We start from the raw sequence: 18,521 nt of genomic DNA, 5'->3' as shown, positions 1-18,521 counted from the left end.
TTTTCTCTTTTCCTGAGAAAGAGAAATATATGAGCTGAGCATGTTACTAACATTTCAAAATACATTTGTAACTAACAATGGATAAAAATGACTGACAAACCTGGTTAAGTTAACAATTGATGGCTTACGATAGGCGTCGCACTTTTTACTATCATTATAAATATCAATATAGTAGCGTAGTCATTATAAATCATTATTAGTAATACCATTCCTGCAACTATAAATTTTGTAGCATCAGCCATCGCCACTGCCATTTAGTTTACCGCTTACAGTTTTCGAGGTTTCTAGTTAACACTATTACCATAACGCACCGATCATTTATTCAACAAAAACATAGACTTAACGTGAAGCGATTTCCACCGCTCTTTTTGCTATAAGCTCAGTTGAATGAACGAACAGTGCTTAGCATAAGTGAAATTTAGTTTCATCTTAATGTTAATATTAAGTTACATGGAAAATCTGTAAAATTTGGATGTAAAAGGGAGAGGAAGGGCTAGAGTGAGTGTATCACCTTCTCCTCTCTTGACCCATGTAGGAGAGCAAGCCAGATGTGGGAAGTGCCAATTTTTGAGTAGCTAAACTGGAGTAGTTCTAGCCAATTAGATCTTTGGCTATTGTCTTTTTCCCCAAGATTTTCCCTAGCAAGCTTTCCTGCGACTTTTTCGAGCCAGCGCGTGGAAGAGGTCCGCCACTCCTTATAAAAAAGCCCGGAGATCCTGAAACGGGCAGTTCATTTTTACCCTCGAATGGTTGACTAGGTAGTTCGAGTCCATCTCTGCTATCATACGGTCCTCCACGAGTGCGGTTTTGACTTCAGCTTCGGGCACTTCGCGCTGGTTCGCCGCGTGTACGTTCTAATACTTAGAATAAAAGTAATTTTTTCAAAGTATTAAAATAGTTAAACTTGTCTTTTATCTTTTGTCGCGGACGTAGTCTTAAAGTCTGCATAATTACCTATTACGGCATCGATAAGTTTAGTAAGCCACAGGAATAAGTAATCAAGTGTTTTTGCGCAAAATCTAAGGCAATCGCCTCTACTCAGGACGGTGTTGGTGGCTCCTAGACCAGTCGCGAACTTAAACACTTGATCTACCCCCTTGCGTAACCTCTAGAACAACTACCTTTACTTGTTACGATATTGGTAACCTCTAGATCGCGAACGGGACCCCATTTAACACATTGTTCTAAGCGACAGTCTAGTATTAAAATTTTGTGACGAATTTTTCGTAAGTTTTGACACAATTTGCAAAAGTGTAAAAAAGAAGTGTTTCACCGAAACGGCGGGGAAATCACTAAAACTAGTTAAAACCTAACTTTTCAAAACAGTATGCGTTTTTCAGATGTTCCTCTACGACACAATAATATTTTTTTAAATTTATATTATCAATTAGCCTTTGAAAAAAAAGTTTCAAAAAAAGGCTGTTCTGCGGCTTCGGGTGCCAAGACAACCCATCGAAATAGACGCATAGTGGGAAACTCAGCCTCAAACGCCCTTTTCGGTAAGTCGCTTTGCGCTCGTGTTATAATTTTCGCGAAGTCTTTCTGCTGCATGAGCTAGATAACAATTAAGAGACTTAAGAGTTTTTTAACAGATGAACTAGCTAGCCTACGCTGTTTAAAAAATCAATATTTATGTCACGATTTTTTTAAAACTCATATGCATACATACATAATTGTAAAGAATCCTCGATGCTCGCTTCAACGGCTTAGCGATTAGCGAGCTAGCCTCCGAGTCGGAAAAACATCGTGAGGCCATGGGATAGAATTTCATCCAAAAATATCAAGATATATTTTCGGGCTTTTTCGATAACACAGTACTCAGGATGTCAAAAATCATGTATCCAATTTTGTTGAACGGAAAGTATGGAACAATCCCAATATAGGAAATTCGATTCTTGCATCTAACGGAGTAGTTCGTAGCTTACTTTCATGTAACTTTATTTAATGTGTAATAATTTATTTGATTGATTATAAATTAAATTAATGAACATTTTACTCAATAGAATAATTTTTTTTTAAAATGTTTTTGTAAGAACTTGGAAATTAGTATATTTTAGCAGAGCACCTTCTCAATGTAATAATAATCATTTATTGCTGTATAATTAATTTATTACTTTTACAGTAAATGAATAATTGTTTATACAATTTTTTATATTTTTCAAAATTTTTAAAAGTCAAAAAAAAAAAATTTTTCGTACTGTTTAAATACAATAATTAATTTTTATCGTGTTTTATTCTTTAACAATTTTTTCATTCGTAATTAAGGTAATTTTTTAACTTAAGGACGTTCTTTACATAGTTAGTGGGAGAAAAGTTCAGAGAACTGAGAGGAACACTAATGTGTGCAGTAAAGCTGGCAATTGTTTATCTCATGTAGATGTACTCACATACATGTGCTTACGCACACTTCATCCCCTCTTTTTTTAATTCATTTGAAAACCAACTTGTGGGTCTACTTGAAAATTTTATGGGCTCATCTCAAAGTAATTTTTTATACTCAAAAAATAAGGAGATTCCTGCAAATCATATAAATGCCACTTAACGTGACTTTTTCAAAAGGTAACGTATTGAATTTCGATTTTTTAAATTAAACATCTATAAAATAATGGCACAGTCAAACAAGCTGCCATTTTTGTGGATATTTTTTATGCTATTTGAATATACGTTTAAGGTATCTGTCAAAAAAATCTACGTGTGATAAACGTTCTGAAGGGACATTCACTGTTATGTAATACTAGCAGCCCCCCGTCTCGGCTTCGCCTGAGACTTACTAAATAAAACACCGTAGTGTGTTGACATGTAATGTGAAACATTTTTAGTTAGAAATTTTACACATATTCCTGATACATCTCAGAAAAAAAATCTTCTTATTAAAAACATATTTTTTCGGAATCCATATAGTTTGTTTCGTCAAATAATAAGGTGTAAAAATTCATAAAAATAATCATGCTGAAGAGTACCGTGCGTTCTTTATGCCATAAGATAATCGGTGGCCATAAGAAGCCGTTAATTTACAGTTTCTCCCGTGTAATTCACGCAAAGGGCTATTTTTTAAAGCTGTTAAGATTTTAAACCCCCAAAAAATTTGTATTAAAAAAAAATTTTTTTTCTCATATCTCACAACTTTATTACCTGAGCTTCGAAGTCCTGGACCTTAAACCCTACATTTTTATTGCCACAAAAACACAAATACATTTTCTACTCATTAAAAAATCTGAAGTAGGATCTTTAAAGATTTCAGAGATTGCTGTGAGGGTACAATGAAAAGCTGATCTCTCACGTAATGGGCTCTTTAGTTGTCGATTTTGACGCTGCTGTTTCAATCTCGATAAATTTTTTGCGTCAGTTTCTTGACGCCTAAGTAAAATTGTATTTATTAGATACATTTAAAGTTTTTCTTTCAATTCACCCTCTTGCGACTTTTGGCATGCTTAAAATTTTTGTGACCCCTAAAAGCTGTTTTTTGTCAACTTTGTTAAGTTCTAATATATTTGTTGGCAAGGTAGTTTGACGTCCGATGGCCCTAAAAAAAACCGGTGAGCTTCTTAAGTTAACTCTTTCTTGACAGCAGTTAACAGCAATTGTGACTGCCTGATGGATACCTCAAGGTGATCTTCTCTGGCTTGCTGTTGAAGACCCAGACTGATTGGGAGAAAAATTACAAAGTCCGAAGCTTTGGGGCTAGTTGTAGTGCTTTTTCCCAACGTCTCCCGGTATAACGTCGAAGACGTTGGTGTCTAAAGCACCTTTTTTATTAGCAGATTCAGTTGTTTTGGTGATCTTAGATGGGAAGATTGGTTAGTGATACTTGTCTAGTGGAGGCTGTCCCGTTGGCTCAATTTTTTTTTCCTTCATAGCTGTTATAGGTTTGCCCAACGCAGACCTTGGAGAGGATCAGTGATTCCTGGTTAAATGCTTAGAGTCGAGAGGGTAATATAGGGTCGTCGGTCACCGGGTTTTCCAGCCTTGCGAAGAACAACTCCGCAGGTGACGTCTGCTAGTGAATGGCTGACTTGGTTTAATAGTGCCCGTCTTTAGTTAATATAGTCTTTTAGTCGACGAATCGCTTCCGAAAATGGCAATAAAAATGTATTTGTTGGCAAGGTAGTTTACACTTAGGTGGATCCTAAAAAGAACTGATAAAATTAATGGTTAAGTAGGGAACGTAAATACTTTTAATGGCCCTAAAAAGCGCCAGTGGTGAGACTTCCAGGCTATTCTTATTCCTGATAATGAAGAGCTGGCTACGGTTGCTTGATTCTTACCCTGGGAGTCTCGATATACGGAGACTGTGATAGAGTGAGGTACGCTGCTGACCAAAGAATATCTCGTCTCGGGGCGTTCCCCGGATAACCAACCGCTCATCGTTAGACGGGAACATGTGGGTAAGTGCATTGGGGACGCGACGACCGAGAAGGTAGCTGTTGTGGCTGACCATGCCCCTCAGAGCTCAGAGCTGTTTTCTTACCTTGCTTACATTTGTACCCACAAATTCTCTAACTGCACCAAGTGGGATGGTGAACTCCCTCACAACTCTGATGAGTTGGAGCAGATTGTGCTCTGGCTAAATATGTCTCCTGGTATTGTGGCAGAGACGGCATCGGTTGGAATTGATTTTTTTTTTTGGATCGCACTCGTCGAGATTCAGGGTGAATGGACACCTAGGACCCTTCCCCCTTACAGAAGAGGGTAGTCCGTAACCGGGATACCCAGCTGCACGACTATCATCAGCATTCTCAATACAGCTCGTTGAGTTGATGAAGCTCGACTACAACACTACGGAGACGCTCCAGCCTTTTATAACCACACTTATTTAATAATGTTGCAGGTAGCTTCGTTTTTATGTTGACGCCACCTAGCGGATTTTACTGAACGAAAGTGAAAAGGTTTCATATTTTTGCAAAACTTTGAGCTCATTTATTGCTATTGTTATTAAATTTTTTAAGATAAAAACTATACTAAAACCATTTAGGAAGTATCATGAATCAGTGTGCAAAATTTCAACAAAATCGGTTCAGTAGTTTTCGCGGTTAGCGATTACAACGGTTTTAGCGCTTCTGCGTTATATATTAGTAAGACTTCTCTATTGAAGAAAGCGATATTACAGGATGGTTTTTCTTAATTTTTTATAAAGAATAATACTTTTGGTATTAAATACGGACTAGGAACAAATGTGAGATCGTATGTGACAAATGTGAGCTTGATGATACAGATGTAATTAGCGTAGGCAGTAGAAATTTGTTCTAAAATCAACGGAAGATTCGATGAAAGCACACAGTCCTAACATACAGCACCAATGTGCTCATTTGTATAAAACTTGGTAGTGTACTTCAAAATAAATAACAGCTAATATTTCTCTATAACATAAATTGGAAATAATTTTTCATGTTCAGTTCTATTTCCATCAACCATTCACGTTATTGCATCATCTTACCTAAGTAGCAAAAGTATTTTACGTAGAAGGAAATGGTGATCCATGTGTAACATGTTAACAATTTTTAATGTAGAGCCTTATGTGCAATCATAAAAAAAGTACTTTAAAAATTCACACCCAAGTTTTACATCATCATTTTAGTAGGTTCTGCAGTTTGTTTTACAATTCGTATAATTAAGACTTTTCTATAATATACGTTTATAAGTGTTTGATGTACACAATTTTAGTATGATTCTGAAAAAAGCTTTATGTGTTAATATAATATTTGTTGAAAAAGTTTAATAATTCCCTGAAACAATATGAAATCGTGATTTAAATGTACAATAATTTTTCACGTGTCAGGCGTATTGCCACTTTTCTCATAAGTTTTTTGTGGTTGTTTATCAATATCTCATGCACATGAAAAAGAAAAATTTGACTTATATTCTTTAAACTATTGTACGATTCTAAGATATTCATGCTAGTTTTACCTTTAAAAAGTGGCTGTAAAAATGTTTTTTACTACAAAAGCATGTTAATTAAATTAATTGTTTTTTGGGCAGAAATCAAAGCGGGTTTATTATTGGCTATTCAGTGTAACAATTAAATTGACTTGAGTTTATTATAATCGTTATAATCGGATAGTTAAACAATTTTCGTAACGAAAAGAATTTTATTTCGTAATATGCCAAATGGAAATAGCTCAACTTAAAAATTTGATGAAAATCTACTTTTCGTCCTTCGAGCATGGTGCTTTGTGCCCTACGGCACACGTTCTATCTGCTTAATACTTTGCACCCATGGGCGAATTTATGACATTTATGTAAGGGTTTTTTCCTTATTAATAACCTCCCATGTATCCAATGTAGAAAGTTCTACCTCTCAAGAAAATGTATTACAGTTAACTACCCCGGTTTCAGACAGTAACATCTTTCTGCTATTAGATTCCAATTATTAGAATACAAAATAGATTTTGAACTTTTTTTTTAGTTGCATTTGCGTGACTATTAATTTTTTTTTTTTTTTTTCTTACCAAGTTACCGCGACAGCCTACTGGCCTTGTCGCCGGGGCCACACACTCACCACTTTTGTGTGGGAAGTGAATTGCTGCAGCCATTTCTAACCCTTTTACTGACGTTGTACCTATAATCCATGGGCACATCTCCAGTAAAACACCTTGCCAGTTAAGCTATCACTTTCTGCACCGGTGGTCCATCGGGTCCACTCACCACTGTGTAGCCTTTCCCTGGAGAGGATTCTATATTCGAGAACGTCTACTCCTCGCCGGTTAAGCCAGCACTCTCTGCCAAAGCATCGGATCCGGGCTAGTTAGCATCACCAGAAAAGCCTCATGTTTCAGGAATCACTCCTTGCCAGTGAGGCCGGCGATCCCTGCCTGGCGCATCGGATCTGTTAACCCCTACCTTTAGCGCTAACACTGTTTCGTACTCACCCAGGCCCGAAGACCTGTGGGGCAAGAGAAAAAACTCTGGAATTACTCTGAAGTAAAATTCCACAGAAAATCCGCCCAAAAACAGCCCAACTATTTAACAGACTATACTTAACAAACTATAGAGAAAAGTGGCAATACGCCTAACACGTGAAAAATGATTGTACATTAAAATCACGTTTTCATATTGTTTCAGGAAATTATTGAACTTTTTCAACAAATATTAAATTGACACATAAACCTTTTTTCAGAATCTTACTAAAATTGTGTACCTTAAACACTTATGAACATATATTATAGCAAAGTCTTAATTATACGAATTGTAAAACAAACTGTAGAACCTACAAAAACGACGATGTAAAACTTGGCTGTGAATTTTTAAAGTATTTTTTTTTATGATTGCATATAGGGCTCTATATTGAAAATTGTTAACATATGACAGATGGATCATCATTTTCTTATACGTAAAATACTTTTGCTACTTTGGTAAGATGATGCAATAACGTTAATGATTGATGGAGATACAACTGAACATGAAAAACTATTTCCAAATTATGTTATAGAGAAATATAAGCTGTTATTTATTTTGAAGTACACCACCAAGTCTTATACAAATGAGCACATTGGTGCTTTTTGTTAGTATAAAGAAGTATTGTTACTTACAAGGCTAAAAGAGTATCGTAGAGCTCTTTCAATCCACAATAGTGATTTTGCAATTACTTTTTTATCTCTTTTCTAAAAATTATTATTTCTGGACATATTTTTACTGGAAAGCAGTGTTTGGAATGAACTTTTGTCAAGGATGTCTCCCTCCCTCCATTTTATTTCTTCATTTTTGCAGTAGCTACTCATTGTGGAGTGGAACATATCATATATCTAAAATATGAATTGATGAGATCAATAACTGTCTTACAATCTTAAATTTTTTTAGTTTCTTAACCTATATAAGCAGCAAATACAATGCATATATGAGTATTTGAACAAAAAAAAACGCTGAGGTGACCTAAAAGAAAGTAATTTTTTTTAAAGGTATAATCACAGAACTAAGTTTGTCGTGTTCTCCGTACCCTTTGAAATATCATCTAAATAATCGTGTGTTTAAAAAAGATTCAAAGTCTCTTTTTTATTGACCTTTTTCTTTAAATTGATGGTATACAAAGAACTTCTGGAAGGTATCTTCCTCTAATTTTCAAAAACAGCAATGTATTGTTAAATATGAAAATTAAGAGATGTATGTAAGTATTTTTTTATATTGATGGAAAAGCGTTTTTAAACTTATTCTTATATCTCTAGAAAAATTTTATATTTATATGATTCTAACGCTTAATTGTTTGTTATGAATGGCAGTTCCAGGAAAACTGTCTATACTTTTAAGGGTTGCAACCTTTATTTTTTTTTTTTTTTTTCTTAGAGTTGTTCGAATACCAAATTGCAATTTTTTTAATACAAAGAAAAGGTTACCCCATACATATAGTTTTTGTTGAAATTTCAAAGACTCTTTGGCTATAATTTTTTATTTTTTTTAAATTAAAGCGTATTTTAATAAAATGTAAAAAAAACAAACATCCAACAACAGTGGACAGTGGGTGCTTAGGTACCCTTGTATGAAGTCTTACTGCTGAAAAATTATATGGCAAACTATATAATTTTAAGTATAAAAATACTTTCTATAAAACAATATTGTGTACGAAGGTGGTGTTCTACCACCGATTCTACCACCGATCGTAGGTACAATATCTTAGGAAAGAAGACGATCTAAGACTTGGCTGCCTTGCTATCAATGTTCTTGGTAGATCCAACTCCTAACTTTTGCCCATCAGTGTTGGATATTAATACACTAGTATCGGTGTATTTATTTCAAGGTTTCCTACGTTTTAATAAATCTTGAGAATAAAAAAAAATCTTCTTGATATTAGAAATTTAAAGCTGTATTGTTGTCGTCGTTGTCATTTTTATTATTATTATTATTATTATTATTATTATTGTTATTATTACTATTATTATTATTTTTAAAATTATTGTTACTATTATTATAATTACTAATAGTAATAATATTAATAATTTTTTTATTATTATTATGACTATTAACATCATTAACAGTTCGTGTAGTAAAAGAAGTATTATTATAATTCAAACATCAATACCTGATAATGTGCTTGCGAAATTTTAAACTACATGCATTTTAAGATATAAATAATAATAACTTGAAACTATCGCAACTTCTTAACATTAAACATACGATTAAAGTACACGAAAGAGATTAAGTATTTGATTTTATTAAATTATTTGATCTCCGTTAATTAGTCAGTAATGGTATAGGGTTAAAAAACTGTTTAAATCTACTTGACACAATAAGTAGTTAAATACATTTTTTTAGAATTTTTCTCCTACACCTTTAGCAGTAGACATCAATCAGTTGATTTTTTGTTATAGAATTATAGTATACATAACTTAATTGTATTTAATTATACGTCTTGTAAAAAGTATCAGTTCCACGAATTATCACATAAAAATAAAATTTTACAAAACGAAAATAAATCTATTTCCGCAAGACCAAGTACCACCAGAGATGTACTCGTAATTATATCTTTTTACTATCTCTTTTTAGCACTTCTACATGCGGGAGTAATTTGAATATGAAATAACTTAAGTTCATAATGGGTAAAAGATTAGTAATATAATGACAAAGTTTGATCGATAAAAATAAATATCTATTTGTATTAATAAATATAAAAACATAGAACATAAATCAACTGTTTTATATGTTACAAAGACCTTTATAAAGATGTAAGATAGAAACAAACTGTATAAGCACCTTCAAGCTGCACTAGACAAAAAACTTACTGAACTTGCATCAGATCAATCGATCATCAGTACGTTATCCGAAAACATAGCATATCTGTATGTATAAAAGTAAGTAAAAATTTCAAGCTGTTGGCTGATTTCTCATAAATAGAAATCAAATTTATTTGTTTGTAAACGAATCCACCAAAAACTGCCTTTCACTTCTAAAATATGGACGTAACGATGTATCCTAATGATCTGAGAGTAACTTTGACACTTTTTATCTTATGTGATACTATTATATACCTCTACTATAAGTATAAAAACAAATCGTATGGTCAAGAAAATTATTTTAAATAAGTTGACTTGAGTTGAGCTATTTTATACAATTGTTTAAGTTAAAATGGAAGAAAATTTACTCTGTACTTTATTAAAAGATATTTAATATGTAAATTAGATATACATACAGTTCTAGACGGATTTTGTGACCATATGTTATGCTAATATTTTACATGCAATAAAATTAACAAGCTAATTATGAGCGTTTTTTGCAACACTTCTAGTAAATTTTGAATTAACCAAATGGCAAATACATGAAGCGGTTGGTTAGAACAACATGAGTATTAAGTTATAAGGGTGTTGGTTTAGTAGCTTATTGCATGCATCTCTGATCAAGAACCACCTTGTACAATAAGGAATTAGTTGCTGTCACATTATAAGTCTATAATCGTTTGAATAACAAGTATAGTTAAATAATAATAATCATTTTCTTTGTACTTAAGATATGGATCCACTATTTGCAGTACAGAAGATAACTTTAATCTGATTTTTAATTTAGGTATGTACATTTTCAACCCGAGCATTCTAAATAGAATAGAATTACGACCTACAAGTATTGAAAAAGAAGTTTTTCCCACCATGGTAACAGAAGGTCAGTTATATGCCATGCCACTTTCAGGTTATTGGATGGATGTTGGACAGCCAAAAGATTTTCTGACAGGTATATGCTGTTATATTTTAACCTGTTTCTAATATATCCTGGACTGTTTTTCAGAAATATCTTTTTATTTTGTAAACATCTGCATTGCTTTGGGACAGTAGAAATATTTAAACTTGCGATAATTAAGAAGAATCATTAGGTATAGACAACGTTTAGTTAGTTCAAACAAAAATAAAATATTTGAAGTATTCTTTACATTATAAATACCACAAAATTTTCTAGATCCCCTCGTATGCTGTTTTGTCTTCGAACATTTGATTGATACTTAAATTGTATTAATCACAATAGAACGTCTTGCTTCCGATAAATCTTAAACTTTTTGAAACAAGAAACTGTAATTTTCATGTGACCACAAAACCTCTATATATATTTTAAGCTCCTGAGTTTAAACTTAGCCTAGAATAGACCCTCCACCAACCAGTTTTCCTGCTAGAAGCAAAATAAACTCAAACAAAATTTTTTATTGTAATAAACAGATAATCCTTGAAACCTAATTGATCATAGAAACTCTATATTTTTATTATCTTGGACTTCAACCAATAAACTGTTGTAACTTTTATATCTTGAAACGCTGATCTAGTTTTATTGCAGCCAAACAAATTTGACTTAAAGTTTCATCCAGTACACTGCAAATATACACAAAAAGAGCTGTTAATCATTTTTATTTATTGAGTGGTGTGGTATTTTACCGAAACTTGTAAAATGTTAGCAAAAATTGATTGTTAAATCGCATATTAATAATTTAGACAGTTGAAATTCAGATTTGGAAGTGACAAATTAAAAGAAAACATTGCTGCGTAAAACAAAAAAATTATATAAATTAGGATACTTGAGAAAAATATCTTACATTCGCAGAACAGTGTAGAATTTATTCAAAACTTAGGAGACTGACATTTTTTATCAGTGAAAAAATGTTTTCAATACACGATACATACTTGATATTCAAGCTTTGTTTTAATATTAAAACCATTTTAAGGGAGTATCTCCCTTGTTGACTAGATATGATGTAGAAAACTGTAGTACCGGCATAACTTGTATACGTTGTATACGTTTCGTGTGCTCTCGAAGAAGGTCGGGAAGCTCCCGCGTGGCAGCCAGGCTCTCGTAGTTCAGTTGAAAAGTCGGCCATTGAACACAGAACGAACAAAACTAGATCTTTCCACGCAGACGGCATTTTGTCAACAGTTTCCGTTCCCCGCTGGATCAAAAAAGCTTGATAATCAAACTCGACATCGAGCAGTGAATCCTCTCTCCCACTAGAGTGAATTCAGTAAGATCTTTTCAATTGTCCTTTTTGTTTGAGGTAGTATTTTGTTATTTGTTATTAAAAGCTCAAACTCCTCGAACAACGCTTTCAATCGTTGTTTCGTGGCAGTTGGCTGTTTATTAATTTTATGCGCATACGCGTCTCAAATTTCCTCGAGACATTCTCTTGGCGATTGTAAGTTATATTTTGACTTATTAATAATTTTGGTTCGTTTAAAATATTGTCGTTGATATTGAGCTTCAATCTCCTTTGTTTGAAAAAAAAAAACAGGGAAATTAATAATTTTCGAAGGAGAAACATTTCCTGATGTGAGTAGAAGATCCTAAAAGGATAAAAAAAGAAATAAAAAAAAACTGATGATTTCGATTCGTGACTTTGAAAATTAGAGCCACGAGAAATAGTCATAGCAATTTTTCAACTATTTACATGGTAGCAGAGCGTGGTTTCTCATTATCAGAAACAGTTTTCCTTGTGAAATGTATTTTCATAGAGTGAATTCAAGTGAATTCATGAATTCTAACACAACATCGGCCGCCCGGAGATACGAGAGTGAGGAAGAGGGAACGATCGAGTATGGAAGGGAGCGTCGACAATAGCAGCGGTGGTTTCTTCAGTTATCGCCTCAGTTATCGCCGTTTCTTTCTTGTGCGGTTCTTTGAAGGGCAGAGATGCTTCAATCCCTACCACCTACGCGTTGTCATCACCCGTTCGACTCAACTTGTATATATGCAGGCCAGTTCTTCGGCGTTCGCACGAGGTAGAGGAGTTCGGGGACAAAGGTGCGACGGGGATGGTAAGTCGTCTTCTCCTTCTCGCACAACGGAGATACGATATAGTAATATTGGTCGTCTCTCTTCTACTCCCGTAAAGCCGGTTGTAAGCGTAGTGCTCTCGCTATTTTGCTTACTTCGTTGGCTCATCGACGGTACTTTCTTACTGTATTTAGCTGTCGTCTACTACTTTCATTATAAACGACTTGTTGAAAGCGCAACTGAAGTTATATGGATTTCTATCCAACTTTTATGTAAACATGGTCAGCAAAACTCCAGTAGAAAATCGAAATGCTACGTACTATAAGGCTCGTCTGGATTTGCTCAAGTCGTATTGGACAAAATTCGAATCGAATAACGAAAAGCTGATAACGATAGAAGACGAAAACCCAAATACTCCTTACTTTAAAGAGGAAATTTATATAACAGGGGAGACTCAATACGTCAGCACATTAAGTCGTATTCGTGATTTAATTTACCAGCTCGAGCCGCCCGCGATGGCCGCCAATCCGAACCCTATCGTTCAAAACATTACGGCCGCTGCGCCTAATCTAATGCTTCCTGCTATTTCGCTTCCAACTTTCTCTGGAAATCAAGCTGAGTGGGAGAGTTTTAAGCAGCGTTTTTGCTCCCTCATTAAAGATAAGGCCAGTATATCTGGCGTAGAGAAGTTACAACACTTACTTACCGCGGTACAGGGTCCGGCCGCTCAACGATTAAAGGGACTTGACGTGACCGAAACCAACTTCGACGTCGCGTGGGAAAAGCTCTTATACCGTTACGATAATCCGCGTATCCGTCTCTCGTCCACGCTAGAGAATTTAATGAAACTCCCGGAGATTAAATTCCGTAATATACAGGATCTTTACGAGATCATAGACCGAACCGAGGAAGCTGTTCGCGTGTTGCGTGATTTGAATTGTCCTATCGATCACTATGACAATTGGACAGTGCATTGCATAGTCCGCAAGCTAGACGTTAACACACGCGAGGCTTGGGAGATATCTCAGGGAGCCATTGAAATGTTTTCGACTAATGATTCAATTTTCAAATTTTTAGAAAAACGGATTCAAACCTTAGAGCAGGCTTATTCTTCAAACGACAATCAGGGGTAGCAGAATAAGCGGGGTTCGTCGTCTCGTTCTTCTAATCGTGTCACGGCTCATAACACGCAAATGGTTGATTCATCGAGTTCAAAAGCTACGTCGTCATGTGACCTTTGCCAAGGTAATCGTAATTGGTTGAATCGTTGCCGTCAATTCAACGCAAAAACCGCAGCTCAGAGATGTGAATTATGTAAAAGCTTGAAGCTCTGTTTGAATTGTTTGAGGAAGGGGCATTTTTCAAGTAAATGTTCTTCGCCTAAACGATGTCTTACGTGCCACGCCGCGCACCATACAAAATTGCACATGGATGGCAGCTCATGGAATAAATCGTCAAGCAACCGCGAAAATAAACCTGGAGATAATGGTCCGGACACACTCGATCTTGATGTTAATTTAGACGGTGAAGGTTCTCAGGTAGCTTCCCATAGTGTTTCTGTCGGTGCTTCAGTTTTATTAGCGACTGCTCGCATAAAAATCTCTAATTCATTTGGAAAATCGCTAACGGTTTGTGCTTTGATTGATCCTTGGGCAGAGAGATGTTTCATCACACGACGTACCGTGCAGCATTTAAGTTTAGATACTAAAAAAATCTTACTTTCAGTGATTGGCGTGGGAACTGAGGCACCGGCCAAATGCAACACGGTTACGCAGAGTATTTAGCAATCTAGTTTAGATCGGAATTTCGCGATGGGATTTTCCGCTCTGGTTCTGAATGAGCTTACGGGTTGTCTACCCAAGGAGAAAGTTACTCAAGGGCATTGGCCTCATATTAATGGTCTGACTTTAGTCGATCCCCAATTCGCAGTGCCGACGTATACTCCACTTTGATTCTGGATGGCATAAAAAGAGGTCCGATCAATTCACCACTAGCTCAACAGTCTGTCTTCGGCTGGTTATTGACTGGAGCCGTATCGCCTTCGCCTGCAAAAGATTCGTCCAAGTTGGTTCGCTCATTTCATGTGGTTGCGGAACCATCACTTTCACAGCAGCTTGCAACGTTTTGGGAGATTGAAGAGGCGCCTCGCAAGGTTCCTTTATCCCGAGACGAGGACTTTAGCGAGATGTATTTTTCGAGCACGCATTTTCGCGATGAGAACGGGCGTTTTGTGGTCCATTTGCCATTTGCCAAGCGTCCTAATTTGGTTGGTTTCCGCGACCTAGCTGCAGCCTGTTTGCGTCATTCTGAGCGACGATTGCAGAAGAATCCTCAACTCGCTGCTCGTTATCAAGCATTTATGCTCGAGTACATCGAGTTAGGGGACATAGAGTTAGTTCCTCCTCAGCAAGTTCCGAACCCTTCGTATTACCTGCCCCATCATCAGTTGTTAAGCCAGACAATCTTGAAAAATTACGTGTCGTTTTCAACGCTTCTCATAAGGCTAAAAATGGTCTTTCCTTGAATGATGTACTCTTGCCTGGACCGAAATTGCAGGCTAATATCTTAATCGTATTAACGCTTTGGTGACAATTTAAGTTTGTGTTTATAGCCGACGTGATCAAGATGTTTCGACAGATAGGGATTTATCCAGCTGATTCTGACTGGCAAGGAGTTCTGTGGAGGCAGGATGAATCGCAACCAATGCAAGATTATCGGTGTGTCACGGTGACCTACGGCACTGCTTCTGCCCCATATCTCTCGCTCCGGGTCATGAAGCATCTTTCGCTCGATGGTGCCCATGATTATCCTGAGGCAGCTGTCATCCTTCAACAGATGCTGTATGTTGATGACATTTTTGCCGGCGCAGACTCTGTGGACGATGCTCTTCGTAAGCAAGATTAGCTTGTGGCGTTACTCGGAACGGCTTGCATGGCACTCATCAAGTGGGCGGCTAACGAGGATAAATTATTGTTAGGCTTACAATCCAATGCTTACAAGACAGAGGTAACGGTAAAAAACACCGAGGTAATCTTAACTTGGGTCTTAAATGGTTGCCAGGCAAGGATACCTTTACTTTTTCAGTTCATACTGCATTTCAAGCTCTACAAGTCACTAAGCGTTCGGTTTTATCTGAAATAGCCAGATTAGGTGACCCACTTGGCTGGCTGGTACCTACAATTATTGTAGCTAAAGTCTTAATGCAAGACTTATGGCTTGATAACCTCGAGTGCCGGACTCTTTACAGGATAGGTGGCTGCAGTTCAGGGCTGAGCTTCCAAATATCTCTCTCATTCGGATCCCAAGGTGGCTTAACACAACTGAGAAGGAAGAGTGGCATCTCCATGGGTTTGCTGACGCACCGCAGAGAGCATACGCAGCTGCTCTTTACTCTGTCGTACCAGGTCATCAGCCTATGCTTCTGTTGGCGAAGACTAAGGTCGCACCAACGAAGGTTTAGTCACTGCCGAGATTGGAGCTCTGCGCTGCTACCCTGCTGGCACGACTTATCAATCATCTGCTTGAATCACCACTAAAACCGTCTGTGAACATCCACGCCTGGTCGGACTCTAGAGTTGTTTTGGAATGGTTAAAGAGTCATCCATCAAGGTGGCAGACCTTCGTGGCCAACCAGACTAGCGAAATAAAAACTCGGTTGCCAACTGCGACTTGGAGGCACGTAAAGTCCGCCGATAATACAGCAGACTGCGCGACTAGAGGCCTCACACCATCCGTACTCGCCAATTATCAGTTGGGGTGGCATGGACCAGTTTGGCTGCCACTGCCAGAGTCTGCTTGGCCGACTTCAGGCCCCTTAAACCCCAGATAGATGAAGAGGTTCAAGTTCTTGCAGCCACGGAAGTGAAAATTGACGATGACAGAACAACTTCTGGATGTAACTGCTTACCATCCCTTCAGCAGTTCTCAAATTTTAGCAAGATAATCCGTATTTTAGCTTACTGCTGTGCTTGGCATTTTAAAGCCACTGCAAAAACCCAAGACTAAAATTGAATCTTGTCTCAAAGAGACTGGGCCATAGCTCGTATCTACTGTTTCAGAGCCATTCAACTCCAATATTTCAAAGAAGAGCACGCTCAGTTACTCTCTGGGAAGCCGCTCTCCAAACCAAGCCTGCTCGCACGTCTCAGCCCGTTTGTATGCAGTCAAGGTCTCATTCGGGTTGGAGGACATTTACACCTCTCAGCACTTCCTTACAACGAGGGGCACCCTGTGATTCTACCTGGTGCGTGTATCTTCGTGAAACGCTTAGTAGAAGAGACCCATGAATTGATACTCCACGGTGGTACCCAACTCATGCTGTCGCACTTGTACCGGTCCCTGTGGATAACAAGAGGATCTGCTATGGCCACAGAAGTTCATCGACGCTGCTTACGATGTGCTCGTTTCAACGTACCATGCCTGACCCAGCAGATGGGACCGTTGCCAATTACATGCACAACGCCTTCTCGTGCCTTCACGGTTACTGGGTTAGACTATGTCGGTCCGTTTCCTGTGCTGTTCACAAAAGGCAGAGGAGCAAAAACGACAAAAGGCTACATCGCTATATTTATTTGTCTTGTTACTCGAGCAGTACATATTGAAGTGGTGTCTGACCTTTCCACCGATTGTTTCATTGCCGCTTTTACTCGTTTCACAGCTCGTCGAGGTGTGTGCCACACCATTTATTCAGACAACGCCACCACGTTCACGAAAGCAGCGAAGGAGCTAAAAGCTCTGTTCAACTCAGCGTCGCCTTTCTTCGACTGCATTGCCTCTACACTGGCTAGGCGTGGCACCGAGTGGTCCTTTATCCCTCCACGAGCTCCTCACTTTGGTGTTTTCCTCCACGTTTGGAGCTTTAAACATCATTTTCGTAGAGTGATTGGAGAGCTCAAGCTCACCTTCGAAGAGCTTACTACAAGAGCTTACACTGACACCGTCGCACTTCCTGGTGGGCACCTCATTGCTCGCCCATCCCGAGCCCTACAATGATACAAAACAACCAGCATCCCTCAACAGTCGCTGGAGGTTGCTCAGCCTTCTGCGGGATTCATTCTGGGCCCGATGGAGGAAAGAAGTGCTTCATCATCTATAACGTCGCAACAAATGGCTAAACCCAAGGCCTAATTTGTGGCAAGGTGACGTAGTACTGCTGACTGATAATCCCCCCCCCCGGCCCAGTGGCGACTTGGTCTGGTGATTGAGACCCATTAATTCTCATTATCACTTGCTTCTAAAGCTGTGAACAGTCTTGAAACTGTAACTAAAGCTTTGTCTTGCAATTACTTACCTACATTTCAAATATTATAAGAATCTTGATATTATTATACATAAGGGGAATACTCCCTTCATAAAAAATAAATATTTTATGTTAAAATAATTCAAAACACGTAACCTTACTTTACAACTCTTTAAGAAACTTTTGGCTAATGTATTGTCATGACCAAAAGCATAGTTGTACAACTTTTTTTTTTAAACACTTTTTATGGCTAAACACAAAAGTCAATTACAACTTGAAAGTAAAAAGGAGAATAACATTAATTTGTGTAAGAATTAAAAAGGGCAAAAAATCTTACGAAACTAAAGCACTTTCAAGTTTAAAATCGTATTTGATGATATTGCTATGATTCACTCGATCTGGGATGCCAAAGCTAATCGTGCCTTGAATCACCTTTGCAAATATACGAATATTCCCTTTTGCTGTCGTACATCTACATCTTGGAAATTCAACAAAATTCGATATAATATTCTGTAGGTAGTAGTTACAAAATAAAACAATATCCGAAATATTACTCTGAGAAACAAAACAAGTTATTTATTCAAATGAAAATTCGTACAATGAATTGAGTTGCAAC

The 18,521-nt window shown here is 37.0% G+C and overlaps 1 protein-coding gene across 3 annotated transcripts in view; it reads left to right on the top strand.

Annotated features, from left to right (window-relative positions):
- The window catches only part of Gmppb (GDP-mannose pyrophosphorylase B), a 176,084-nt gene that overhangs the window by 139,400 nt on the left and 18,163 nt on the right, over positions 1-18,521 (top strand). For 2 of the 3 annotated variants that reach the window (XM_089591083.1, XM_089591081.1), the window contains exon 3: positions 10,486-10,647. In XM_089591083.1, coding sequence (XP_089447209.1) covers positions 10,486-10,647 — 162 coding nt within the window. The remainder of the gene's footprint in view (positions 1-10,485; positions 10,648-18,521) is intronic. The other variant, XM_089591082.1, reaches the window with a different exon arrangement.

This window comes from Copidosoma floridanum, unplaced genomic scaffold, assembly GCF_036245765.1.
Source record: "Copidosoma floridanum isolate Cflo_tuat_1 unplaced genomic scaffold, Cflo_Japanese_pri ptg000013l, whole genome shotgun sequence".
Taxonomy (NCBI): Eukaryota; Metazoa; Arthropoda; class Insecta; order Hymenoptera; family Encyrtidae; genus Copidosoma; species Copidosoma floridanum.
Note: the sequence above shows the minus strand (reverse complement) of the source record. Positions and strands in the feature narration are given on the sequence as shown.